Source organism: Marmota monax, unplaced genomic scaffold (genome assembly GCF_021218885.2).
Source record: "Marmota monax isolate L192 unplaced genomic scaffold, Marmota_monax_Labrador192_F-V1.1 WCK01_AAM20220418_F8-fsc00012, whole genome shotgun sequence".
Taxonomy (NCBI): Eukaryota; Metazoa; Chordata; class Mammalia; order Rodentia; family Sciuridae; genus Marmota; species Marmota monax.
In genome coordinates, this window is record NW_026695227.1 from 33,990,780 (window position 1) to 34,017,136 (window position 26,357).

At 40.6% G+C, this 26,357-nt stretch overlaps 1 protein-coding gene across 27 annotated transcripts; it reads left to right on the forward strand.

Moving 5' to 3' along the window:
- Positions 1 to 1,123: 1,123 nt before the first annotated feature.
- Pcbp2 (poly(rC) binding protein 2) lies at positions 1,124 to 25,862 on the forward strand. Of its 27 annotated transcripts, none has more exons than XM_058576389.1 (15): positions 1,124 to 1,256; positions 3,417 to 3,559; positions 4,643 to 4,666; positions 4,762 to 4,794; positions 5,253 to 5,369; positions 7,989 to 8,120; positions 10,620 to 10,747; positions 11,750 to 11,837; positions 13,665 to 13,757; positions 14,933 to 14,974; positions 16,221 to 16,293; positions 16,801 to 16,839; positions 17,766 to 17,818; positions 18,903 to 19,072; positions 21,921 to 25,365. In XM_058576389.1, the coding sequence occupies exons 2-15, from the start codon at positions 3,491 to 3,493 to the stop codon at positions 22,270 to 22,272; spliced, it is 1,413 nt and encodes a 470-aa protein (XP_058432372.1). In that variant the 5' UTR covers positions 1,124 to 1,256; positions 3,417 to 3,490; the 3' UTR covers positions 22,273 to 25,365. The 27 variants fall into 27 exon arrangements, with proteins under 27 accessions (XP_058432372.1, XP_058432370.1, XP_058432373.1 ...); XM_058576387.1 differs by having other exon boundaries at positions 17,763 to 17,818; positions 21,921 to 25,363; XM_058576390.1 differs by having other exon boundaries at positions 10,620 to 10,748; positions 11,763 to 11,837; positions 21,921 to 22,390.
- Positions 25,863 to 26,357: the final 495 nt, after the last annotated feature.

Below are 26,357 nucleotides of genomic sequence, written 5' to 3' on the forward strand. Positions count from 1 at the left end.
TCTGGCCACTTGACCTGTGAAATATCTCATATTCTGGGGTTACAAATATCTTATTTTATAATATTGGGGTTTAATTTGTTCCTTATCCCCTGTAAATTTCCTATAAACTGCAAATTAGGTATAATGGCTTGATAAGATTAATACTAAACACTTTTGACAGGAATACTTAATAGATGATGTTGTGTACTTATTGCATCTCATTGAGGACCACACAACATCAAAGTTGACCTATTACTAGTGATGTAAAGTGTGATCATTTACTTGAGTAAGGTTTGACTGCCAGATCTTTACATTGAAGTTACTTTTCGTTCTGTGCAATTTGCAAATAATCTGTGTGGTGACATTTGACATGTTCTTTAACGACGTTTCTCTTAAAAGTTTGACAGGATCATTCTGGGTTGCAGAATAGTGATTTCCTAACTCTTCCATTTCTTCTACATTTATTGGATGGGATTCTTTATAAAATCGGGCTTTCCTATATAAATTACTGATGAAAACGGACGGTAAATGCTTCTTTTAGTTAACAATTTCAGAATAAGGAGTTGGTGTAATAATCGCTTTCAGTGTGGCGAATTACGTTTTTTACTTTTATTTTTTTTAGTATCAGTATAGACTACTGGGTTTTCCTTGTCTCTTTCTCATATTCTCTCCACCTATTCTTTCATCCACTCCACTTCTTGATCCATGGCGATTGCTACCTTTTTCGGCACTACGCCTGAACTTTCCAGTTAGTCCTCTAGGTGTCACTGGTTTCCCTTGCGTCCCTACACTGCCGCTCTATCGCACATCTCCCTTTTCGCAACTGACCATCTCGCTGGTACTGACTCGATTCAAGGAGACGCTCTAGGCTCTCGGGAGGCCGTTAGCATTGTGTGGGGAAAGTCTGGACTACGCGTCGCCTCGCCGGCCCCGGGGCGGTTAGCGCTTCCGGGGTCGAAGGGTGCGCGGGGTTGAAAGCGGGCCGCTCCGCCCCGTCCCCCTCCCAGACCAGCAGAGGCAGCAGCCGGAGCAGCCGCAGCCTGCGCCCTCTCCCGCCCGCCCGCCCTCCGCCCGCCCGCCCGCCCTCCGCCGCCCTCCACCCGCCCCGGGGTCTCTTTCCCCCTTCCTCCTCCTCCTCCTCCACCCCCCCTTCCTCCTCCGCCCGCCCGCGGGGCCCCCCTTGCCTTCCCGCCCGCCCCTATTGTTCCGCCCCCGGCCTCCCGCCCTTCCCCTTCCCGCCCGCTCCCCTTTTCCCCTCAGTCGTCTCGCGCCTGCAGGTAAGCTTAAAAATTTCCCCTCCTCCCCCGACAGAAGCTTCTGTTTCCACTCATGCCATCTTTCTTAGAGGTCTCCGGTCCTAGTCACGAACCCCGGTCTCTCGTAGGCCCGCTTGAGCGCCTACCACCTCAGTCTCTCCGGCCGGCCACTCACGCGAGGACCTGGTTCTGGCGCGGCCTAGTAGGCCTCGCGCAAGGCCTACCCCCTCCCCCCCGCCTTTTCCCGGTGGCGGCTGCGCAGGAGTCAAGGAGGGCGCGCGCGCGGTAGGGGGGGCGGCGGTGGATTTGTTGGTTGAGGGGGGTGGGGGAGGCGATGGCCGGCTTGCTGGCCGTGCGGGTGAGCGCGGCTCCCCGCGGGGGTCAGGCGCTGGCGCAGCCACACGAGGAGGCGCTACTAGTCCGGCCCCTCCCCCTGGATCGCAGCGCCCCCCCCCGACCGAACCGTTTATTTTTCCTCTCTTTTCTAATTGAGGGAAGGGGGGGCTAAGTGGAAAAATGCTTGGATGACCGAGGGGAGGGGGGCTGCGGAATTAAAGAAAGGGTAGGCGGGCTCCCAGTTACCGAGTTATTCAGGACGTTCTCTCAGGGTAACAAATTTTGAAATTACAAAATGCCTGCCGATATAAACCCAGACCGAGCTATTTATAGAGGGGTAATTGACTGCATGATTAACAGCTGGATTCCTGGGATATGGGGTACACTTATACTGACATGAGAGAAGTATGACAGATTTCTTGGATTGCTTTAATGGTTTGGAGTTCAAAAATGCATATTTGTGCCTCACCTGAAGAAATAACTTCAAATGTTTCATTTTGTGCCCTTGTGATTATTGTGGTATTTGTAAAGTACTTCCTATTACATCTTAGCTAGGAAATTAAGATTTTTACCATAATTAATTTAAAAAAGGAAATCATTCTGATAGACTCAACTATTTTTACCAAGCCTTTTTCCCCCATGAGTGAAAATTGTTGACTTGTGGGATTTGGGCAGCAATTGGCTATATTCTGAAAATAGGAAAATAATGTGCATTGGGGATGCACTTATATAATGCACTTACATTCTGAAGTAGACAGACAAATTTACCATGTACAGAATGGTGTGGCAATCACTAAAACGCTTCTGAAAGTATTTAGGGTCCGACCTTTGTTAACAACAAAATTAAAAGGGTGTCTGGTTTAGTGAAGGGAGAAAACTAGCTATAGGAGGAGTTTTGAAGGGATGGATACTGAATTATGTCATTAAAGAAATTTAACAGAACTTGTGAGAAGCACTTTTAAAATTGGTCCTAAGGAAGTATTGAAGGCAAACACATATATCCACAACCAATTTTTTTTCTGCATATCACTAAGCACATTGTTTGAGGGGATGAGTGAAGAAAGGGACGTCTTGAAAACAATTACAGAGTAAGTTTTTAGATGTATTAGTTTTATATTGTCTTTTTTGGGAAGAAATCTAAGATTTAATAGATGTGAATAAAAACTGAGTGGCAATAAAAGTTTTGTACAAACAAAACAGGTTAGGGGAAAGAGAAAAGGACTTGATTGGACTAAACGTATGGAGTCATTCCAAAGGGGAATGTGGAATTCCTGTCTGCATGGCTGCATCTGGGATAGATGCCTCTTTCAGTTAGGTTGTTGACATAATTTAAAAATCATTTGATGTCATCCATCAACATTTGAAATTTTTAATGTGGGATACATCTCAATTTCTTTATCTAGAAATTGCTACTATGAAGATTACTTGTGTTCTCTAGCTTGTAGTTCCAATTGTTACTCCACAGGGAATCAAAAGGTCATTTGCCCTTAATGTAAGTTGGTTAGTATGGGGTTTGCTCAGGTGTTTGAATCTTTTTGAAGCTTACTTTGTTGAAGGACAATTTGGTGCAAGTTCAGCAATTCCCATAGAACCACTGCCAGTAGAAGGAATCTTCCTCATCCTGAGAGTCAGCGGAAAACCTATCATTTATGAGAGCAAATTGGAAAGTTGCCTTCTATACTGTGTAACAACCAGAGTTTTAAATGTTAAGCAGTTGTGCTGGGTGTATGTACAAATTGGATAGGAAAAGAATCATTTAGAAAACATTGATAATGGCAGAAATAACTTTGGGAAATATTCTCCTGTTGTTTTCTTCCTCTGATTTTGGTCATGTTTGCATTTCAGTTTTTGGCTTTCACCCCCACCAGTGACCAAAGACTTGACCACTCAAAGTCCAGCTCCCCATAACACTGCTCGACATGGACACCGGTGTGATTGAAGGTGGATTAAATGTCACTCTCACCATTCGGCTACTTATGCATGGAAAGGTATGCACCAGCTTGGGAAATTGGGTCATAGTAACTGCTAGGGGAGGGGCCAGGAAGAGCAGACATGCATCTTGGAGCTCATCAGATTAACACTGTGGGGCGTCTGGCTTTAGTACTCTTCTCTAATGGAATAGATGTGAATATAGTGGGAAAGTGGACAGATTTGACTAGGAAGCTCCACTGAGCAGGAAATGCTTAACTAGAGGTTAGAGCCAAAGACTGTCTCATACCTGGATAGTAAGATTTTTTTAATATGTTGCTATAGGTTGTAATAGGTAGATTTCACAAATAATTTTAGGGAAATTTAAGGGGGTGGTAAACATTTAGTTTTATAAAAGATAATTTATATTAAACACAAATTATAGTATTTAGCCACCACTATGTGGTTATTCATTTGAAATTCATTGATAGCTTTACTCTTAAATTCTGATTAAAGAATAAACCTTTATCTCCCCAACCCTCAGTAAATCTTAAAATCTCTCCTTTTTTACTGGGGGTTGGGGTTATTGAATCCAGGGGAACTTTGCCACTCAGCTATATTCCCAGCCCTTTTTTCTAGTTTTAGTTATAGTTGGACACAGTACCTTTATTTTATTTACTTTTATGTGGTGCTGAGGATCAAACCCAGGGCCTTGCACATGCTAGGTGAGCACTCCAACGTTGAGCCACAACCTGAGCACCCCCCAAGCCCTTTTTTTTTTTTTTTAATTTTTTTTAGTTATACATGGACACAATATCTTTTGTTTATTTTTTATGTGGTGCTGAGGATCAAAACCAGGGTATCACACGTGCAAGGCGTGCACTCTACTGCTGAGCCACAAACCACGCCCCACCCCCTAGCCCTTTTTATTTTTGACAAGTTCTCCATAAGTTGCTGAGGCTGGCTTCAAACTTATGATCCTCCTGTCTCAGCCCCCTGAGTAGATAATATTATATGCATGTACCATCATACCCAGCTCTCCATTTCTTTGGAGTAGTACTTATCATAATAGCAGTTGGACAGCTGGATAGTTAGAATTTATTTTTCATAATGATGAACACTTCTGAATTTCCTCTTAGTTACACTAGTTTTTTCCATTGCAGGAAGTTGGCAGTATCATCGGAAAGGTAAGTAAGATAATTTCACTTCAACACTAATTACTATTTAGTCAGTCTGAGTTGAAAAAGCAGGTGGAGCTCATCATTGACTTTTCCTCTTACAGAAAGGAGAATCGGTTAAGAAGATGCGCGAGGAGGTAAGTTAGGGGCTTTTGAGTTTTGTTAGCTTTGGAAAGTGAAAATCTTTTAAAACATCTGAAAGTTCTGTTTGAGAGATTAGATGGGGAGAGCTCTATAGGGAAAGTCTATTTTTTTTAGCTTGATTATTTTATTGGTGTTGAGAATTGAACTTGGGGCCTCACCATTCTTAAGACAAGTTCTGTATCACTAAGCTTCATCCCCAGTTCTGTTTCAGTTATTTGTAATGACAAATATATGCAGGAGTGTATACTTTTCAGAGAGATCTTGGAGTTTATTCAGGACAGCTGGTATAGGCTTTGTTTGAGGACAAACATGGGACAGTGTTTGATTTCTCCCCCACCCCCCAGTGTAGGTAGGTAGCTTCTTGCCTATGTTAAAGAGAGGCTATACACATCCTACATATGTTCTGATCTTTTTTGTCTCTTAACTACTTTTGTTTCTCCTCCTTTTTCAGAGTGGTGCACGTATCAATATCTCAGAAGGGAATTGTCCTGAGAGAATTATCACTTTGGCTGGACCCACTAATGCCATCTTCAAAGCCTTTGCTATGATCATTGACAAACTGGAAGAGGTTCGTTGTTTTTTCTCCCCCACCTCCTGGTTTTTTTTTTTTTTTGTTTGAGACAGGATCTTGCTATGTTGCCCAGGCTGCTTTTGAAATCCTGGGTTGAAGCTGTCTACCTGTCAGATTCTCCAGTAGATGGGACTACATGGTTGTACCACTATACCCAGCAAAAAAAAAAAAAAAAAAAAGTGTTGGGGCTCAAACCCAGAGCCTCAAGTATGCTAATTAAGTACTGTACCACTGAACTATATCCCCAGCTCTTTTTTACATTTATTGCTAAGCCTTCAGAGTATATTGTTGCCCTCTTCCAGTTGATTGGACTAAATTAATGTACTTTTTGTTAGGAGCTCTGTTGAAACTAATATATTTCATTCATTGCAGATATTTTCCAGTCTGCGTGTTGTTATATTAAAAAAGTATACAGATACTGGTAAAAAATGTTAAGTTGTACTTGGAGGGCGAGCCCTAGGTAATCAGAAGCAAAATAATCATATCGGAGGTTTTGTTATAAGGGAGTTGTTGTTTTAACTCTCAATCTTCAGAGGCCAAGCAACCATTGTCCTAGGTCATGTGTTCAGCTCCCCGCTTGCCCTCCCTCTGCCTGCTGCAGTAATGCTGCTAATTGTGCAATTGATACCACAGAAAAATGCTGCTTGGTTGGTGGTTGGTACTTAATGGTGCCTGAAATCCTATCCTTGCCCACATTAGAAATGTTATCTTTTTTTTTTTTTTTTTTTTGTGCTAGGGATCAAACCCAGAGTCTTTTGCATGCTAGACAATTGCTGTACCACTGAGTTATATCCTCAGCATTAAAAATGTTGGTGCATGGTGACACATGCCTGTAATCCCAGCAGTTTAGGAGGCTGAGGCTGGAGGATTGAGAGTTCAAATTCAAAATAGGTTGGGATGTGGCTCAGTAGTCAAGTGCTCCTGAGTTTAATCCCTGGTGCTCCACCCCACCAAAACAATTTTTTTTTTTTTGAGTATCATGGCCCTGTTAATTCTCTTGGTTACTTGTATTAAAAAAAAAATCAGGAAACATCTATTTTGGGGGGCGTAGGGGGTTTGAAACCAGGGTGCTTAACCACTGAGCCACATCCCCATCCCTTTTTATTTTGAGGCAGTATTGCTTGCTGAGTTGCCAAGGCTGGCCTCGAATTTAGGATTCCCCTGCCTCTGTCTTCAGAGTCTCTGGGAGTATAGGCATGTGCCACAATGCCTGGCATACTGTCCATTCTTTAACCACATAAGAAACGTCCTTGATTTCAGGGGTTTAAGCTTAAGCATTTCCAAGGTCTCAGTACTAATAGAGGTTAGTCTGAGAAATGACATTTAAACCACTTAATCTTCAAAGACTAAACTTAACTAGGTTAAAACCATGACTTTTGGATGTGGGATGTTATAGGAAAGATTGTAGGCTTTGAGCCAGTATAGGTTTTGTTTTTGGTTCTAAGAGATTGAACTGAGGGTCTTATGCATTCTAAACCTATGTTGTCTCAGTGACCTGTACTCTGAAGCTCCAGTAGTATCCTTTATATTTCAGCTTTTTATTTTTTATTTATTTTTTAAATATCTTTTTTTTAGTTGTAGATTGACAGAACATCTTTATTTTATTTATTTATTTTTATGTGGTGCTGAGGATTGAACCCAGTGCCTCATGTGTGCGAGGCAAGCACTCTACCATTGAGCCACAACCCCAGCCCTACAGAGCTTTTTAGATGTGATCAGAGAAAATACTCTGAGCCTCTGTTTCGTCATCTATGTAATGGTACTTTTTTTGGGGAGGGGGTATGCTGGGGATTGAACTCAGGGGCACTCAACCACTGAGCTAATTCCCCACTCCTACTTGGTATTTTATTTGGAGACAGGGTCTCATTGGGTTGCTTCTCACCTCGCTTTTGCTGAGGCTGGCTTAGAACTCGCAATCCTCCTATCTCAGCCTCCAGAACTCCTGGGGTTACAGGCATGCACCACCGCACCTGGCTCATCTCTTTAATATTTAATTTTAACCTCATTCTTTTTCTGTTGCTTGTTAACTCCAATTTATAAAACAATTGCTTTTCTCCCTACTTTTAGAATACTCTCTCTGAGGGTGAAAGAAAATTATGGCTACTTCTGAGCAAGTTTGTAGAAGTTGTAATCTTCATTTACTTTGGTGCAAGGCATGGAATTTGAACCTTTTTGGGGATGGTTATGGCATGACATGTTCTTATAAGAATAAATGGTTATTCCTAGGTGAGGTGCCAAATGGTTGTAATCCTAAGGATTCAGGAGGTTGAGGCAGATGGATTGCAAGTTTGAGGCTAGCCTGGTCAACTTTCTCAAAATGAAAAAAATAGGACTGATGATGTTTTTCAGTGAGACCCAGTCTCTAAGTAAAATACAAAAATAGAGCTGGGGATGTGGCTTAGTGGTCAAGTGCTCCTGAGTTCACTCCCTAGTACACCCCCAACAACAAGAACAACAAAAGAGACATACCCATAGGTTTAACACCCAGGTCTCACACATCCCTACCCCCACATACACACAAGAGTAAATGGTTCTTTTATGGAAGTTACAGGTTCCTAAGGATCTTCTTAAATGTGTATCTTTTAAATATTCTGACCAGCTTTTTTCTTTTTGTAGGACATCAGCAGCTCTATGACCAATAGCACAGCTGCCAGTAGACCCCCGGTCACTCTGAGGCTGGTGGTCCCTGCTAGTCAGTGTGGCTCTCTCATTGGAAAAGGTGGTTGCAAGATTAAGGAAATACGAGAGGTTGGTTATGCTATACTTAAATGTTAACTATTCTAAATGTGGTTCTGTTAGCTCTTGGTATAATTAGGAAATGTTAGTACTTGATGAAGACTGACTAAAATAATGGTATTAGAGGACTACAGTGATTGAACTGAGAGTAAAAGTACTATGTAGTTTTTTTTCCTTTTTTGCACAACTCAGATTTTATATCATTATTTAGTGGTTCTAGGAATTGAATCCAGGGTTTTATTTATACTACACAAGTGCTTGCTTTCTCATTAAGTTATATCCCTGTCCCTTTTTGTTTATGTTTTTCCCATTAGGACTGTGATACTCTTATCACAGGCGCTGTGTGTGTGTGTAATTAATTTTTTAAGCATTTATTTTTTAGGTGTATGTGGACATAATACCTTTATTTTATTTTTATGTGGTCCTGAGGATGGAACCCAGTGCCTCACACATGCTAGGCAAGTGCTCTACCTCTGAGCCACAACCCAAGCCCCCGTATATTGTTTTTATTTTTTTGTATATATATTTCTTTTTTTAAATAAATTTTTTAGTCATTGGTGTACCTTTATTTTTTATTTATTTATATGTGGTACTGAGGATTGAATATGAAGCCTCACACATGCTTGGCAAGTGCTTTGCCACTGAGCCAAAACCCCAGCCCTTTATTTATGATTTTTAAGAAATATTTATTTTTTTAGTTATAGTTGGATACAATACTTTTATTTATTGTATGTGGTGCTGAGGATCAAACCCAGGGCCCTGCATGTGCTAGGCACGCACTCTACCACTGAGCCACAACCCCAGCCCTATTTACGTTTTTGCTTCTGGAAGTGGGGTGCTTAACACAGTTATATCCCCAGCCCGTATTTATTTTATTTTATAAGACAGGTCTTGCTATGTTGCTTAGGGCTTGTTGAGTTCCTGAGACTGGCTTCCTACTTGGAATCTTCTTATCCTCCTGAGATATTGGCATTACAGGTGTGCACCATCATGCCTGGCTTATTTTTATTTTAAGATGGGTTCCTGTCAAGTTTTCCAGGCTAGCTTTTTAATTTTTTTTTTTTTTTTTTTTTTTTAGTACTGGGGATTAAGCCCAGGGACACTCTTCCACTGAGCTACATTTCCAGTAACTTTTTTTGTTTGGTACCTGGGATTGAACCTAGGTGCACTTAACTACCCAGCCACATTCTCCAACTCTTTTTATATTTTATTTGGAGATAGGGTTTCTTTAAGTTGCTTAGGCTGGCTTTTTTTTTTTTTTAATATTTATTTTTTAGTTTCAGGTGGACACAATATCTTTATTTTGTTTTTATGTGGTGCTGAGAATCGAACCCAGTGCCTCACGCATGCTAGGTGCGCGCTACCACTTGAGCCACATCCCCAGCCCCTTGGGCTGGCTTTGAACTCAAAATTCTCCTGCCTCAGCCTCCTGCATCACCATGCCCAGGAACTTTATTTTATTTTAAAGACCTCTTTACTAAATTGCTGAGTCTGGCCTTGAACTTGCAATCCTCTTGCTTTAGCCTCCTAAATAGCTGGGATTAGAGGCATGTGTCATCATGCGCCTAGGATTAGTGGGTTTTTTTTTTTTTTTTTTTTTTGGATACCTGGAATTGAACCCAGGGCCACTTGACATCCCCAGCTTTTTTTGTATTTTATTCAGAGATAGGGTCTCACTTAGTTGCTAAAAGTGCCTCAGCCTCCTGAGTCGCTGGGATTACAGGCCTGCGCAAGGGATTCATGTATTTTAATAATAAGTCAGGATATGAGAAAGTTAACTAGAATTTTCAGTAAGTTTTCATTTTGTTAGCAAATGTGTGCAATTTGGCACCTTACCTATGAGGCAACGTATACTTTCTCATATCTAAAGCATTTACAGTTTGATATGTTAGAGTAGCGATGTTTTTCTTGGCCAGATTTCCATGTAGCAAGGGAAAACAGGGAATGTATGTTCAGATACAGTTGTAATCTGGATCACTGTTTAATAATGAAGTTAAATTAGGTTATGGAAGCTTTTAGTTGTATCTAGTTGTATTTAGTTGTATTAGGTTAGGTTACTGAATTTGGTGTTGGAATGAAACTTGAAGTGGTTCCTAAAGAAAGAATTGAGTTGGAGAGCCTTTTGTAAATGCTACGAGAACAAAGATATTGGGCCATGTGTGTTAAGCCCTAGAAATGGTAACTGGCCCATAGAATGAAAGGTGGGTGGGTGATTATTATAGTTTTTTGGGGGCCCACAGAAGCTGAGAGGAAACTGTTTAGAGGACCTTTTTCTTGAGCAGGTTAAATTTAGGCTGTTGTTCAGGCTTATACTTTTCTTAAAGGATATTTTATTTTTAACTCCCATTAAACAGTACTATCTATGAAAAGGGAGGAATGGGAAGGAACAAAGAAAGGGGAAGATGGACAGGATAAGTATCCACTGAGCTATAAAATCTAAAATAAATACTGTGAGTATTTGAAAGAAAAAAAATTTTTTTCTGATTTTTCAATTTCTTTTTACCCCCAAAGAGTACAGGGGCTCAAGTCCAGGTGGCAGGGGATATGCTCCCCAATTCAACTGAGCGGGCCATCACTATTGCTGGCATTCCGCAATCCATCATTGAGTGTGTCAAACAGATCTGCGTGGTCATGTTGGAGGTAAGCCCTCAGGCTCATGCTGAGAGTGGGGGAAGGGCAATTCTGGGGACAGGAACTGATCTATATTTAGTAAGACTGGAATTAGGTGAGGCTGTTAGTAGCCTTCAATGGGGGTGGGTACAAAGGTTCCCTGAGTTCATATTTTCCTTCCCCCAGCTTTGACTTTTCCTATGGTCTGTGAACAAAAATAGAACCTGCTAACTAGCAGTGATCTTTTGGCTTAGGACAGTTTTAGCACAGTTTACAAGGGTAGATGTCAAGATTCACTACTTGAACTGAGTGGACAAAATATTCATTTGAGTTCCTGAGAAGCTAAATGACCTTTTGGAATGCTATACTTTGTTAACATGGAACTTGAGCACATTCTTTAATTTCTGGCTTTCAAGCAGGATATATTCTAAAGGATAGTGAATATAGAACAGAATGGTGAATTTGTGGTAGTATTTGAATGACTTATGTGTCTGGCTAATACACTAGTATTCTATTAAAGAGGAAAATTATGGGGTAAACCTTTTTTTAAGTTATATGTAATTTGTCCCATACTTTATCAGAAAGTGATTTCCAAGTGGAGTTAAAATTTAAATTGGATTTCTGAATAGTGTGTAGTGCAGACACTTCTATATTATCCTAGTCTCATGTTTTGGGTACTTTATTTCAAACTTGGCTTTATTTTCTCTTCAGATTAAAATATGAAATCCTAAAAATTATCAGCTAAAATGTACGCAGAGTTTTTTTGTGTGTGTGTCATTAAATACATGGAAATAGTGCATAAAATTATTTTTAGGGGTATCTTCTTTAATGATTAATGTGCGCTGGGAGTAGTCCATGACTGTCTTACTGCTTTAAGGCAAATAATTGCAGATTTGAGATTAGATCTACCTAATGATAACTTGCTGTAGGTAAGGGGATGGAAGTAATAGTTTTTAACTGAACTGTGTGTGCTAAAGCCACACAGCTGAAGCAGCTTTGAAACCTTATCTCTTTTTGTTTTTTTCCCCTCTGACTCTCTCCCAGTCCCCCCCGAAGGGCGTGACCATCCCGTACCGGCCCAAGCCGTCAAGTTCTCCAGTCATCTTTGCAGGTGGTCAGGTAAGACAGTTCTTATTGGTTGGCTAGAATTAACATAATATTTGAAATGTCAACTACGCCAGCAGCACACCAAGCCACTCTGCATGCTTGCCGATTACTCGGGCCATAGTTTGACTTGCTTTTAGTTTTATTTTTGTACTGGAAAAAGCCTTGAATGCCAAGCCCGTATTTAATTTTTAACAGGCAAAGGAAGTTTTGTAGGCACTCGGAAGAGGTACTTTATTTTGTAATTTAATGTGGGATGGGTTAGGAGAGTTAAATTGCCTCTGCGTCACTACTTCTCTTTCCCACCCCATCCATGCTTTTGTATGTGTGGGGTGATCTTTAGAGGTCTGAGTAAAGGTAGAAAAGAATTGGACCTCTGAAGGAGAGTTCTGGATGCTGGTCTCAAAATTGGGGACGTCTGAACTTGAGTGTCCTACAAACTTCCCCTTCCCTCCACCTCACCTCCCCTGCTCCTACCCCTTCACCTCCAAACTCCAGTGTATTGTCAATATCCCAGACTCTTAACCTCATAAATACTGGTTTTAACCACATGGCATAATTGAAATCAGCTGGGGTAAGAGTTCAGCCTACAAGAATAGGAGGGGGAGAGCATGTTGGGCTGTGGTGCTGTGACCTTTGGTGTTAGAGCAAGAACACCAAAGCACCCCTTGGGCCTCTCTCTACTCCTTCCTTACCAATCTAAATTCTTCATCTTTTACACATGGTTTATTCTAAAGTTAGATGTGTATGACAAGAGCATTGATAAAGCACCATGGTAGTTTTATGCGTTTGTTAGTATTTGAGAAATTGCTAGGCCAGTTTTTAAAATACTGGGATTAAGATTGAAATAGTGGTGTTCGTTTTGGTAGCTGTGTAAGCAAAGTGCCTATCCCCACTTGGGTCTGGCCTGTTAATAAGCATATTACCTGTATTTGATTTGGAATTCATTTGAAGGGAGAGTGTAGTCTTGGAGTTCATCACATTGGTAACTATACTGAAGTGGCATGAAACCAAACAAGTTTCAGGGGCTCAGTTTGTTATATAGTTCTAGGAACTTTCACAAGAAGTTAATCATGTCACAGTATAATATTGAGACAGTACCTTTAGCACTGCTCTTGTGTAAACTGGATTAGTCAAAGGGCTCTTAGTCTGGATTGTTGGGCAGGATAAGCAAAGGCAGGCTTAGTCAGTATTGAGACAGGAGGGTTAGCCTTAAGGGTTTTCTGTTCTTAGAGCTCCAGGTTCCAGTTCTTCTGGATTCTCCCACTCCCATTTGGAATTATAAGGGGGTCCTATGCTGTGTGGCAGCAATCCTCTCAAAACTACCCTTCTCTCCTGTCCCTCTTACCCCCTTCATACCTCTTGGCTTTCCTCCTCTTCCTTCCTCCCTTTTCCCCTCCCTTCCCCTTATTCAGTTGACTACCCTCTAAACAGCTTGCAGCTTCTTTCAATGAGTTGCCCTTTCGTGGGTCATTCCCATGGGCCTTTTTAAAATGGACCAGTTCATAACAGTGTCCACAGATGGACCTGTCTTTTGTTCCTTTGTGGCAAAGTGGGCTCTGTAGGGGTTCAATTTAATCCCATATTGACCAGGAGCTGGTATCAGCTCTGTTGTCCCACCCCTTCATTATTGAAAATAGCCCAATTGTGCATTGTGAAATATGCCACTAGGTAACATTTTTTTTAATTCACTGATTACAGCTCGTTTCAAATTTGTGTCGTGAGCTCCCTTTTAAAGGAAAAAGGAAAAAAATAAACAACTTTTTTTTGTGTGAATTTCATGCTGGTGACAAGGTGCCGGATTGACAGCCCTGGAGACTGAAATCCTCTATTTATCCACAGGACAGGTACAGCACAGGCAGCGACAGTGCGAGCTTTCCCCACACCACCCCGTCCATGTGCCTCAACCCTGACCTGGAGGGACCACCTCTAGAGGTGAGAGGGGATGTTCAGTCTCCAAGGCTCACTCAATCCTTCCGCCTCAGCCGAGACTGCCAACACACGGGGGGCCAGTGGCGCTGGTGATTTTTGTGCTGTGGACACCACCTGTCCACGGGGACCTGGACTTGACCCCCCCACCTCATTTCACACAGGCCGCGTAGCCCACCAGATGGTAACACCAACTCTTCTTTTTTTTTTATTTTTTATTTTTTTATTTTTGGTTCAACCCCTTTTCTCCCTCTCCTATTCCTCCCGCCCTATTTTCACCTTTCTCCCACCCCTACCTGGGTGCACTTTTGGGGATACTAGCCACAGTGATGTGAGAAGCTTCACATCCTGTTAACCAGCCATTTCTTCCTTCCCCTCCCTCCCTTTTCCTCCTTGCCTCCTACCCCCTTTGCCCCAAGACCCAGCTCCCTTTTGGGAGGTTATTGTGTGGTGGGAGGAGGGCGTAGTGGGAGCTGCAAGTGCCTTTTATGGAGGGGAGGTGGGAAAAGGTAGGACTTAGAATATAGCGATTTTTGTGTTCTTTCTTCAACTGTATAGTGTTAGTGACCCAGCTTAAGGTTTTTAGGTAGATGTAGAGAAAAACAAGTTAGGGAAATGTTCGAAAACACGTCATGTAGTTTTGTTTAGGTATAAATCATTCACAGCACCACAATTGGTAGAGGACTGGGGTGGTACTGGGTGGAAGACACCATTTTCCTTCTAGGCTGTCTTGTATACAGGGAAGAAGCAGGGGCTTGGTCAGTCGAGGCGCAGTGCTTAATTGCACTTCCACTTTTTCATTAAAGCAGATAAGCGGGCTGGGGTTGTGGGTCAGTGGTAGAGCGCTTGCCTTGTACATGTGAGGCCTTGGGTTCAATCCTCAGCACCATATAAAAAATAAATAAAGTTACTAAAAAACAAATATGTATATTTTGCCTTAATTACAGAGAACTTGGCTGCTTCTATAGGATCCCTGAAATAAAGTAATTATATATAGGGTTCAAAGAAGGCCAGCTCAGGTCTGACTATATTTGTGAGACTCCATCTATTGCCTCAGTGCCTCGCCCCTTTGTCTAGTTCAGTTCTGACTTCCGGCTAGTTGAAATCTGTTGCCCCATTCCCCGCACTGGGTGGCTGTCCGTGATTGGTTTTTAATAGGAATTGTTTTCCTCCTTTTGTAGGCCTATACCATTCAAGGACAGTATGCCATTCCACAGCCAGATGTAAGTTTTGTTTTCACTTCTTTTTCTGAAAAGCTCCTTCTCCCATCCAATATTGTCTGTGACTCCTTCCTCCCAAGTATCCCGAAGTGAGTTGGGTTTTTAAACATTTACAGTATCGATTCCCTCACAGGGTGAACCACATTTTGGCTCTTAAAAAGTTATAACCAGAACATATAGAACCTTGTTTGCCTTTTGACGTTTAACCCCTGGAAATTATATTTCAATAGGTCATTAGCTTCTTTCCCCTGTGTTTCAGATTACTCTAAAAGTGAAATGTTCCATGATATACTGTCATTTTTATTTAAATTGACAGTGGACTGTGCTTCCTTGAATAGCATTCTCCTTTCCATGGGAGGAGTGGGAGGAAGGTTTGCTGTTGGGTACTCCTTCATCTGAGGTGACAACTTAAAACATATATGGGGGAGGGTGGAGGGACTTAAACACAGGGAAGGATAGGAAGTTTAACATTTGGGAATTCAACTCAAAACCTTCCTTGCCACTAAAAAAGAAAACACCTGTTTTAAAGTGCTAATATTTAGACTTTGTTTAAGGGCGTTTTCTTCTGCACTCTTCCTTTATCCTTACTAACCTTTTCAGGTGCTGAGCATTAGACTTGGATAGTTGAGTTTGGTTCTTGGTTAGTGGCAGGACTTAGGAGAGGGAATTAGACCTGAAGTGGGATTACTTTACACGAGCTAGGGTGGTTTAATTGAGATTTTAAAACAACAACAAAAATAGCTGTAGAAGTTGTTGGTGGTGGGGATTAAACAGTTTGGTTTCTTCTCAAAGTCCTCCCCTTGCAGTCTCCCTGCCCCCATCATTTCCTTCCCTTTTCCCAGTACTGGTGGAGCCCTGCATGGTGTGTTTTCCCTAGCACCACTGCACAGTTTGTTTACCTAGCCTGTCTGTGCTTGTCCCTGGGGCAACTGTTGCAATGGCTGCAAACACCTTCATTAAGTAGCCCACAAGGGGATGGTTATTGGGCTGGTACTGTTGCTTTTCTTTTCACTTACCCAAAATGCATTCATTCTCTTATACTGATACCCTCTGTATTTGTTTTCCTTTCCTTTCATATTCTGCCCATTCCCTGGATTGTATTAAGAAGCCCAGTCATTCCCCTGTGTTGTATTTGGAGTAGTAGAGTCAACTTGGGGATTCAGGAACTCTACATTTTCACATGTGAGTGTGCTTGAGCCTTGACTGTGTTACTTTTCTAATGCCAGCCTTTCTTGTTTGCTTCCTGCAGTTGACCAAGCTGCACCAGTTGGCAATGCAACAGTCTCATTTTCCTATGACGCATGGCAACACTGGATTCAGTGGTATGGAAACCTCAGTGTTTATTTCTGTAAGGTGTAGTGCAAGACAGAGGCCAGTCCCAAGGTCTCAGCTTGACATCTGTTTAAAACTTCATTACCCAGCATCCTGCTGGTTTAAACTTGGCCTACTATGGCTAAACCCAAGGAGGTAATGTGTTTGTTAACTTGGTTTTCATTTGGGGTGAGTTATTTGAAAAGAAAAAAAGGTCCTGGAAGGTTTGGGGGTGAGGTTTGGGGATGCTTGTCAGGCAAAGGGTAGGCTGATATTTCTTAGAACCATTGTGACTGTTGCCCCCTTGATCTGATCAGCATCCTCTTTCTCTCCACCAGCTATTCAGACTTGGGTAGAAACAATCCAATTGTGCCAAATTGTGTAGTGTTTTTTTTTTTGTTATTGTTGTTTTTGTTTTTATTTTGTTTTTTGGGCTTTTTTTTTTCTGTATAAGGAATAACTTGTCCGATAGGGTTAGGATGAGACCACCAAACTCATTTTCACTTGTATCTTAACAGGCATTGAATCCAGCTCTCCAGAGGTGAAAGGCTATTGGGGTAATGATTAAAAAAAAAAAATCTGTAGTATTCTACTGTTATATTAATAAACTGGTGGGAGTCTTGTTTCACTGCCCATGAACCATATCAGCAACATGCACATGGCAGAGAGGAAGCTGAGAGAGCAAAGGGGGTGGGCCTGGTGCCCCCCAGGGTCCCTTGATGGATCTGGCCAACCCCCTTTTAAAAATGGAATTGAGCAGGACTAGGATTGTGAAGATTAGCCAGTTGACCTGGCCCAGTCCAGGTGTCATTATTGATGGGTATGGGTTTTTGTTTTTTTCCTTTTTTCATTGGAAAACCAAACAATAACCAGAGCAAATTGAGCAAAAGACAGGGGTTAATCTGGAGAAATGAATACCCCTCACATGACTGCCATTTCATTGTACCTGACTTTAAAGTTTAGTTTAGGAGGATAAAGGCATAGGGTGTTAATCTGACACGGGTATATTTAAGTCAACTCTGCATGTGTGCCAAAAGTCCATGGTACCAAATAACAGGCATGATATTGGCATTGGTGTTAGTGAGCATTGTGTGAGATAAAATTGGAACACAACAGCAGGAAATCCTAAGCAGAAAAGGGGAAGAAGTGAAGGACTTGATGTTTAGATTTCGGTTCAGATTTTGTCCTGTTTGAGGATACCATGCTCCCTTGCCCCTTGTTTCCATCCCCCTACCCCAATAGGCAGGGCTTTGCAGGAAATGGCATGAAATCAGCTCTTCTGAGTGTACAGAAGAACCTTTCCAGCATTATTTCTACATCCCTCTCCCCTTCTTTCCTCCTTGGAGGCTTCCAAGTTAGTGATGAATCCCAACAGCCAATGCTGGGTTTCCAGTTTAATTTCTTTCTGTTAGTTAATGTGCAGTTCAGTGTGGTTCTGAATGCTGTGCATTGAACATTCTTGCTCTCTTCTGTCTTTTAGCAGGTTTGGATGCATCTGCTCAGACTACTTCTCATGAACTCACCATTCCAAACGATGTAAGTGTACTAGGCATTGGTTTTCAAGAATATAAGTGCCCATACTTGTAAGCAAGCACTCTATCACTAAGCTGCATCCGCAGCCCCCAAATTAAGTTTTTTTAAACTAAAGAGAATTCGGGGTACTAACAATCCTAGAAAAAATTTATTGACGTGGAAAACTTATTGTGAGGCAGAATGAACATTTTTTTTTCCCCTCAGGTAGAAATTCCATTTGCCTTTGTTTCTTGTAGAATCTTGTAGAACTTTTATCCTTAAAGCATTGGGTGAAATGATCTTGAATGTTAAATCTGTGCTTTCTAACATGGTAGCTACAGACACTGTGGTTATTTAGGTTGATAAAAATAAAATATTTTAAATTCAATTTCTCAGTTTGATTAGCCACAGTTCAGATGTTCAGTAAGAACAAATTATTGTCTCATTACTGTTTATAGTCCTGGACTGTTCAAATGTAGGTAATTATTTTCTCTTTTCCTAAGACAAAAGCTTTCAAAATTATCTAGAATTTTTATCATTGTAGTAAGACGGTGTCCATGGCAGATGATTTTTAAAAAAAATATATTTTTAGTTGTAGATGGAAACAGTAATTTTATTTTATTTATGTAGTGCTGAGGGTCGAACCCAGTACTTCGCACATGCTAGGCAAATGCTCTACCACCAAGCTACAACCCCAGCCCCTCATGGCAGATGAATTTAAGCATCATTGCTACCCAGAACTGAAGATGCCTTTATTGATTCCTAGCCATCTGACTAGGTTTTAGTAACATCTTATTTCTGATCTGTTTTTTCTTTGGAGTTAATACTCTGAGGAAAGGAATAATGAAGAGCTGGTGTTTGGAGTAGCAGTTTGTTTGCAGATAACTCTGACCCATAGTGGTAAGACAAAAAGTTGGGTCAGGAATTGAAATGGGATCAGTAAAAATAATTCTTTTTTTTTTTTAAAGAATATATGAGAAAGAGTGGATTGTGGATAATATTTCCCATTACTTAGTTCTTAGATCCAAGTTGTAGAAGAGACAGTATAGAATTCTTGGACCTAGCCATACAAGTTTTAATTTGTTGTCTTTTCTTTTTTTCTTTTAAGTTGATTGGCTGCATAATCGGGCGTCAAGGCGCCAAAATCAATGAGATCCGTCAGATGTCTGGGGCGCAGATCAAAATTGCGAACCCAGTGGAAGGATCTACCGATAGGCAGGTTACCATCACTGGATCTGCTGCCAGCATTAGCCTGGCTCAGTATCTAATCAACGTCAGGTAAGATTGCCCTACCTTTTACCTTAATTCCAACATAGTAGGGGTATGTTGGGGAACATTGTAATACTTTATTATTATAGGACTACTTGGGGATGGGTAGAGATGGCAAAAATAATTTTTTAAAAAATATAGCCCTGCTTTCTTTCAACATTAGATTAAAAAAATCATTCCAGTAACTTTGCATGGGGTGACATAGATTGGTTGCATTTAACTTTTGATAACTTTGGAGTTGGAAGAGATTGTGTATGACTTCACTAGTAGGACAGTGCTCTGGCAAGATCAGCCATACTGACAAAACCCCAAAAAAACCACGTTTCTCTTTTTACTCATGTCACATAGACCAATATTTCTTGACATCAGAGCACCTTTAATTGAATTTAAAAAGCACCCTTAATTAATAATAGAGAAATGCACTTCAAAGCATTCTCTTGGAGGCAGCCATTACCATTTCTTCTGTATTTTTTTAAATATAGTTGTGGATGAACCTTTATTTATATATGGTGCTGAGAATTGAACCCAGTGCTGCACACATGCTAGGCAAGTGTTCTACCATTGAGCCACTACCCCATCCCCTCACTTGTTCTTAAAAACATCCTTTTTTTCCTCAAATTATAAGTGTTTGATTATTTGGGAATGTTGCAGAAATACCAGGTGTATTTTCTGTCTCATTCTTTAATGACCACCTGAGTTTTTTTTTTTTGTTTTGTTTTTTGTTTTGCTTATCCCATACCAAGGTAATGTTACTACATACAGTTGTAAGGTAGCTGTTAATAGTCTAAAAAACTTTCCCTTAGGAAATAGTTTTTAGCTCCTTTGCTAAAGTCACATTGTTAATTGCTTGCAAACAAACATTTTAAAGCCATTGTGTTAGTACATTTCCCAAGGGCTTAGGGATCCTTTTTATGGGGAGTGTTATCCAGTTATTATGTACTTATCTCCTACCTATTTGGCCTCTGTAGCATGAAAGTTTTATGACTTCTTAAATGTGGTACATGGGAAAGGCTTTCATAAGTATGAAGTCTGTATTCTTGTCATTGTTATACAGACCAGTCTTTACACCATGGTCTTCTATCCCTGATCAGAGATGTCTAAGTTCCCTAGTAGTGGTCTTGACATTTCCCTTAAGTTTTCTTTGAGGCACTATTAATTTTTACATAGAAAACACTTTCCTATATCTAGATCTGTTTGTTTCTTCAGCTGCCAAGTACATCAAGTCTTTAATAGTCAAAGCGGTAGAAAACTAGACACTGAGACTGTTGGCAAAGATTCATTTTCTTGTTCTAAGTGGGTATTTGAGGGGAGTTTCAAGTGGCAAAAATCATGTTATTAGAATCTGGAAAATTTTTTCTTGGGTTTTTGGTAGGATTGTCCTGAATATATTGTCAAGAGAGTTTCCATTATGACTATTTTTCAATGTGGCCTCTTTGCCTGGCCCCTGTAGTAGTACTGTAGTAGGTCAGTGGCTACAGTGTATGGATTTTTTTTTTTTTTTTTTTGGTACCAGGGACTGAACCCAGGGCACTTAACCCCTGAGCCACATCCCCAGCCCTTTTTGTGTTTTATTTTGAGACAGAGTTTTACAATGTTATTTAGGGCTTCCCTAAGTTGCTGAAGGCTGGCTTAGAACTAAAAAAATTCTCTTGCCTCAGCCTTCTGAGCCACCAGGATTAAGCTTCATTTAATACTAAAGCAAGGATTGTGCATGCACAGTACTTGCTGTTCACTTTCTCATCTTGGCCAATTTGAATGCAAAAATCAACTGTTTGATTATTTGGGAATGTTTTATTTTAGGAAGAATTTTTCTACTTTTATTAGTGAATTCTGAGTATTTCTGCTTTGCCTCCTTTAGTTTTCATGGTGACATTCAGTACTTTCTGTAGTTAGTTGATTACTCTGTCATCATCCTTTATGGATTGAAGCTGACAGTGAACAAAGGTAAATAAAATAGAATGTTTAAAAGGAACCTCCCTGCTCCTCAAGTTATTTTTGGAGGGTAGATTTTCTGGATAAAGTTCAGCTAATAACCTGTAGTTTTGGCTTTTAAACACATGTAGGCATTTGGGAGATGTAGATGTTTACTGTTAACTTAGAGGTTACTTTAGGAGTAAAAACAGCATTATTTTTGCTTTTTTAAAAACCTGAGTGTTTGGGGAGTAAGTTTCTTTCTGTAAAGTCTGCATTAGATGTGTGGTCAGTCAAAACAAAGAGCCTTTTGATACTCCACCACCTCCCACTAGAAGAGCTTCCCCAGTTCTTATCTATACTTCAGTTCTTATGCTACATTCCTTGAAGTTTGAAATTAGTCAGTGACCTATTTTGGATACTTGTCCCTTTCCATCTTAAACAGAGTTTTTTGTGGAGATGTAAACAGACTAACTACACATACATACAATTTAGAGAATTCTGTGTAACATTCAGCTTTATAAGCAATTGTTATGTAATTTTCCTTTGGAAGGGGAAATTAACATTTGATTAGTATTTGAAACATTCCTTCTTGTTTGGAGATTGAATACTTTTTCATTTTCTACCTGAAAGTGTTTCTTTCTTGTAAGTTGGATAAAGGATATTTGGAAATATGTGCCTTGTATGATTCCTTTTTTAGTTTGTTAGTTTTTTCTTCACCAAAGCAGTTTTAAATAGCATTGTGGAATAGAAAATGGCAAAGTGTACATATTTAGAGGGTGGGACACAGGCTAAAATACAGTTTGTCAGAAGTTGATGTAAATCTTCCTAATTGGCAACCAAAGACACTGATATAACTGAAGCGGTTTTTGTCCTGTACTTTTTCCCTTTTGTGGTCTTCCCTTCCACCCACCCTTTTTTTTGTTCCTTTTTTCCTCTGTTACAGTTTAGAAAACGCTAAACCCTCCTCCCAGGCAGCCTCCGTCACGATCCCTGATCACCTCAGCATCAACCTCTCTCAACCCTCCACCCCTTCTTCTTCTTCTTCCTCCTCCACCACCACCCCCTCGCTCGCCACAGCGGGGACCTCCGACGCACCCTCCAGCCTCCCCAACCCTCTTCCGACCGCCCCTTGTGTCTCCAGTCTGCTTGGCATGAAACCCATCCCTCTCCTGGCTCTAAATGTTGTGTCTGCTGCTAAGGGTACCGGGGCTTCAGCTGCCACCACCACCACCTCTGCGGTGCCGTGTGTAACTAACAAACTGAAAGGGGAGAAACAGAGGTTCTCCCCCTACTGAGTGCATATCTTGAGGCACCTTCCTCAAGTGTGTATTGGTTCATTTTGTTTTATTTTGTTAACACTGGTGAGAACCAAATTATTGTGAGCTTGTGACCGTTTTCCTTTTACTACTTTGGGGTATATCTGGGTGGGGGTGGGGGCAATGATAACTCTTGTTTAGGTTTAGGCCATTTCAGCTGAGTGCCTGTTTCAGAGTCTGACTTGTTGAATTCTTTATCTAGAGCCACAGTTTTTGCTCTTTCTCATTCTGTTACCTTTTTTGTAGCTTTATTCTGCCTTGCAATATAATAATGTGTTAGGCTCTGTGTTAATGAATAAAGGCTTCTCCGTTACCCCCCCCACCCTTTTTTAATTATTAAATGGTTAAGCTATCAGCAGGCCTTTGGCCAAATTTGTGTTTCTAGCTGTAATAAAGTTGCCACAGTAACAACCTTAGTTCACCGTGTGCTGTGACGTGTAAAGGGGTGGGAACTTGTGACCTGTGGCTAATCCACTAGGAAGTCTATACAACTGCATTGGACTTTTGTGTCCCAGGTTAATTATATAAATCTTTGACAATATTGCCACAAAGAGGAAAGGGCTGTGGCATTTTAGGTGTGAGAGTTCTTCATAATTAGCAAGGATCTTCATTAGTGAAGAAGAGTTTCTCATATCCCATACCTTGCCAACAGCAGGTAACAAGGGTGTCTGTCTGAGGTAGTTATCGTGAAGATCTCTTCCAAGGCATATATATACAAATCACTTAACTTCACGCAGAATGGTGGGACAAGGTGGAGTAATTCAAAGGCAGGCAGCTACTGTCTAGTTCCTGTGAATGAGCATTACCCTTCTTCCTGTGACATTTGAAAGATCTTGAACAACCAATCTGTGACATTGTCCAGAACTTGAATAGGATGCCGACTAATCCTAAATCAACTTCAATTAGTCATCTAAGTTCCTGTACCCTTCTGGTCTCTGCCTACCCTTCCTATCTCCAACACTATGATAAGTAGGAAATTATAAGCTTAAATTTGAAGCACCCTTGGGGATCAAATAATTTGTAACTCATTAGTCCTCTCAAATAACGAAAAAAAAAAAGTCCCTAAGCATTTAGATTTGTGCCTTCCCTTTACTCAGTGTACTTCCCTGAGGTTAATTCATTTGTTTTTTGGTGCTTGGATTTGAACACGGCTTGCATTCTATCACTGAGCTGCATTCCTTGTTGCTTTTTCATTTCCTTATTCCAGGATGCACACAAGTCTGAAATGATGGGCTGCGGGTAGCTCAGTGTTAGAATGCTAGTTTGGCATGTGCTAGGCCCTAGGTTCAATTCACAGCAGTGCTCTACACAAACAAAAAACAGAACTCTAAATGTAAAGGCAGGAGGCTTCCAATTTTCTACATATTGCCAGGGTTTTGAATATATAATGTTCTTCCCCAGAGCAATAGAGAAAAGAACTTGATGATGAGAGATTTCTCCTTGATGACCATTTTCTATGGTTGACAATGACAATGGTTGACATTGCTTAAAAGAGACAAGAAACCTAGCTATTCACAAGTATTCCAGTATTTTTCTCTGATGTTATCCCAGATTGGGAATATGAATTAGCATTATATGCCCATATCAGCATGATGAAGGTTTGGAGGGACAAACTTGTGCTTAATTGTCCAGGTAGAAGTTTTTGTGTTAGTTGCTCTTCCTTCTATAGTTAGGGACTTAGCATACTTATATCATGAGGGCTTGGTCTTTTTTTGTTGTTGTTTTAAATAGGAAGGCCTTTTAACCTAATGAATATTCTTAAGAAGGATTTCTGAGCAGCAGTTCAATTAAGGGGCCTCCAAAGATACTGGGTGTTAAATTTTTTAAAAGCTTAGAGCTCCCCCATGTGGTTCCAGATTTCTTAATATATTCTTTGCAGTGCTGAAGATTGAACCACACGGCCTGCATGCTAGGCAACCACCCTGCCACTGAGCTACATCCCCAGCCCGCTGTGTATTTCTTGTTCAATTTTTTCCTGTCCCTGTCTCCTACATCCCCATCCCTGCAGAGTCCTGCTTATGTTTGGTGTAAGTACTGGACAATTCTTTTTGATCACTGTAGGGCCAGAGTGCTACAACTTTTTTTTTTTTAATGGTCCTAGATTTAAACTGTGGGCCTTTGGTTCCCACAAAACCCTTTTATTCAGGGCTTATTGTTGACCTTGCCCTAGATCTTTTCAAGAATTAAATATTATTCTTGATGAGGTGAAGAGATAATTTCTGATTTTAAAAATAGTTTGTAGTTGAAGGACTCTCTAATTTCCTGACCTTTGGTTTTCCCTTCTGGCTACTTTTGGCTATGCCTTGTTGTAGAAGGGTTATAGATGTGAGTTGGCAAACTTTCTTGACCAGACACCACCAGTAGGTCATGCTAGTCAATTTAGAACCTTTTATGAAATTATTTTTGAGAGTTAAGATCACTTATTCTTACATATTTAGTTCTGTTCACAGTGTAAGCTAAGTATCTAAGCAATAACCTAATGAGGCTACTTTCAGATAATGTTTGTTTTTCAAATGGCTATATTTTACTTAGCAGTTTGGGAGGAGGTAAATATGAGCAATAAAGAAACATTACTTCTGTGTATCCATGTCCTCCAAGAACAGTCTTTGTGGAGGAGCATATCTTCAGAAAATCTAGAAGTTCTAGAGGGCACAGCTTGAGGAACGACACCAACATTGTTTCTGTTCTGAGGTAGTTTGCCTGAGGAAGCTTAGATTGAAAGTCCATTAAAAAAAGGTCATGGGCTGGGCATGGTGGTGCACATCTGTAATCCCAGCAACTCAGGAAGCTAAGACAGGAGGATCACAAGATTGAGGCCAGCCTGGGCAGTTTAGTGGGGCCCCAAGCAATTTACTGAGGCTGTCTTAATTTAAAAAGGACTCAGATGTAGCTCAGTGTTTAGAACCTCTGGGTTCAAGCCCCAGTATATCCCCACCCCACCTTAAAAAAAAAAAAAAAAAGTATTACAGTTCTGGTTAATCCAAGAAACTGAAGTGTGATTACCTTCCCCTTCCTCCTCAGTCAGCCAGGCTGAACATTCTAGAGGCGAGGTGCACCTGGGCACTGGGAAAACTAACTTTGAGTTCTTGTTTGTTTCTATGTTACAGGCTTTCCTCGGAGACGGGTGGCATGGGGAGCAGCTAGAACAATGCAGATTCATCCATAATCCCTTTCTGCTGTTCACCACCACCCATGATCCATCTGTGTAGTTTCTGAACAGTCAGCGATTCCAGGTTTTAAATAGTTTGTAAATTTTCAGTTTCTACACACTTTATCATCCACTCGTGATTTTTTAATTAAAGCGTTTTAATTCCTTTCTCTGTTCAGCTGTTAATGCTGAGATCCATATTTAGTTTTATAAGCTTCTCCCTTTTATTTTTGTTTTTGTTTTTTTTTTTTTTTTTGGCTCATGAATTTTTCTGTTTGTCATGGAAATGTAAGAGTGGACTATTAATACATTTCAGTTTAGTTCTGTAATGTCAGGAATTTTTCAAAAAAATTAAAAGATGGACTGGAGCTTTTTCTTTGTGAATAGAAACTGGGTGCCACAGTGATTCATGTGGGTTTTATTCCTGTTGTCTTCCTGTTATTTTTGTACCTTTTATTCCTTACAGGACCCTGATTGGGTTTTGAATAGAAGCCTTTATTGCAATTAAGATATTTTCTCCTGTTCACCACTCCCATGTTTTTTATTCACCCTCGATCCTTTCTTCCTACAACCCTGTATTTAGTTGCCCCTTGTGAAACCTTATGCCCAGATTGAGGATTAGACTTTGCTAGGACCTAATTGTAGAGTAGGTATGCAGTTCCATGGTTGGATGGTGCACACATGTATATACATGGAAGCAGTTGACCTGTATCTGGGATTCACCTTCATGGGAATATTTATCCTTGTTCAAGCTTGAATATTTTAAATGAAAACTTAAGTCTCTTGTTTTTAGTAAGTCTTCATTTATAGTCCTTTTTCCTTAATGAGGTTTTTCCTTTTTTTTTTGTTTGGGGGGACTGGAGTTTGAACTGAAGGGGTCTTTACTACCGAGCTACATTCCAGTTACTTTTTTTGA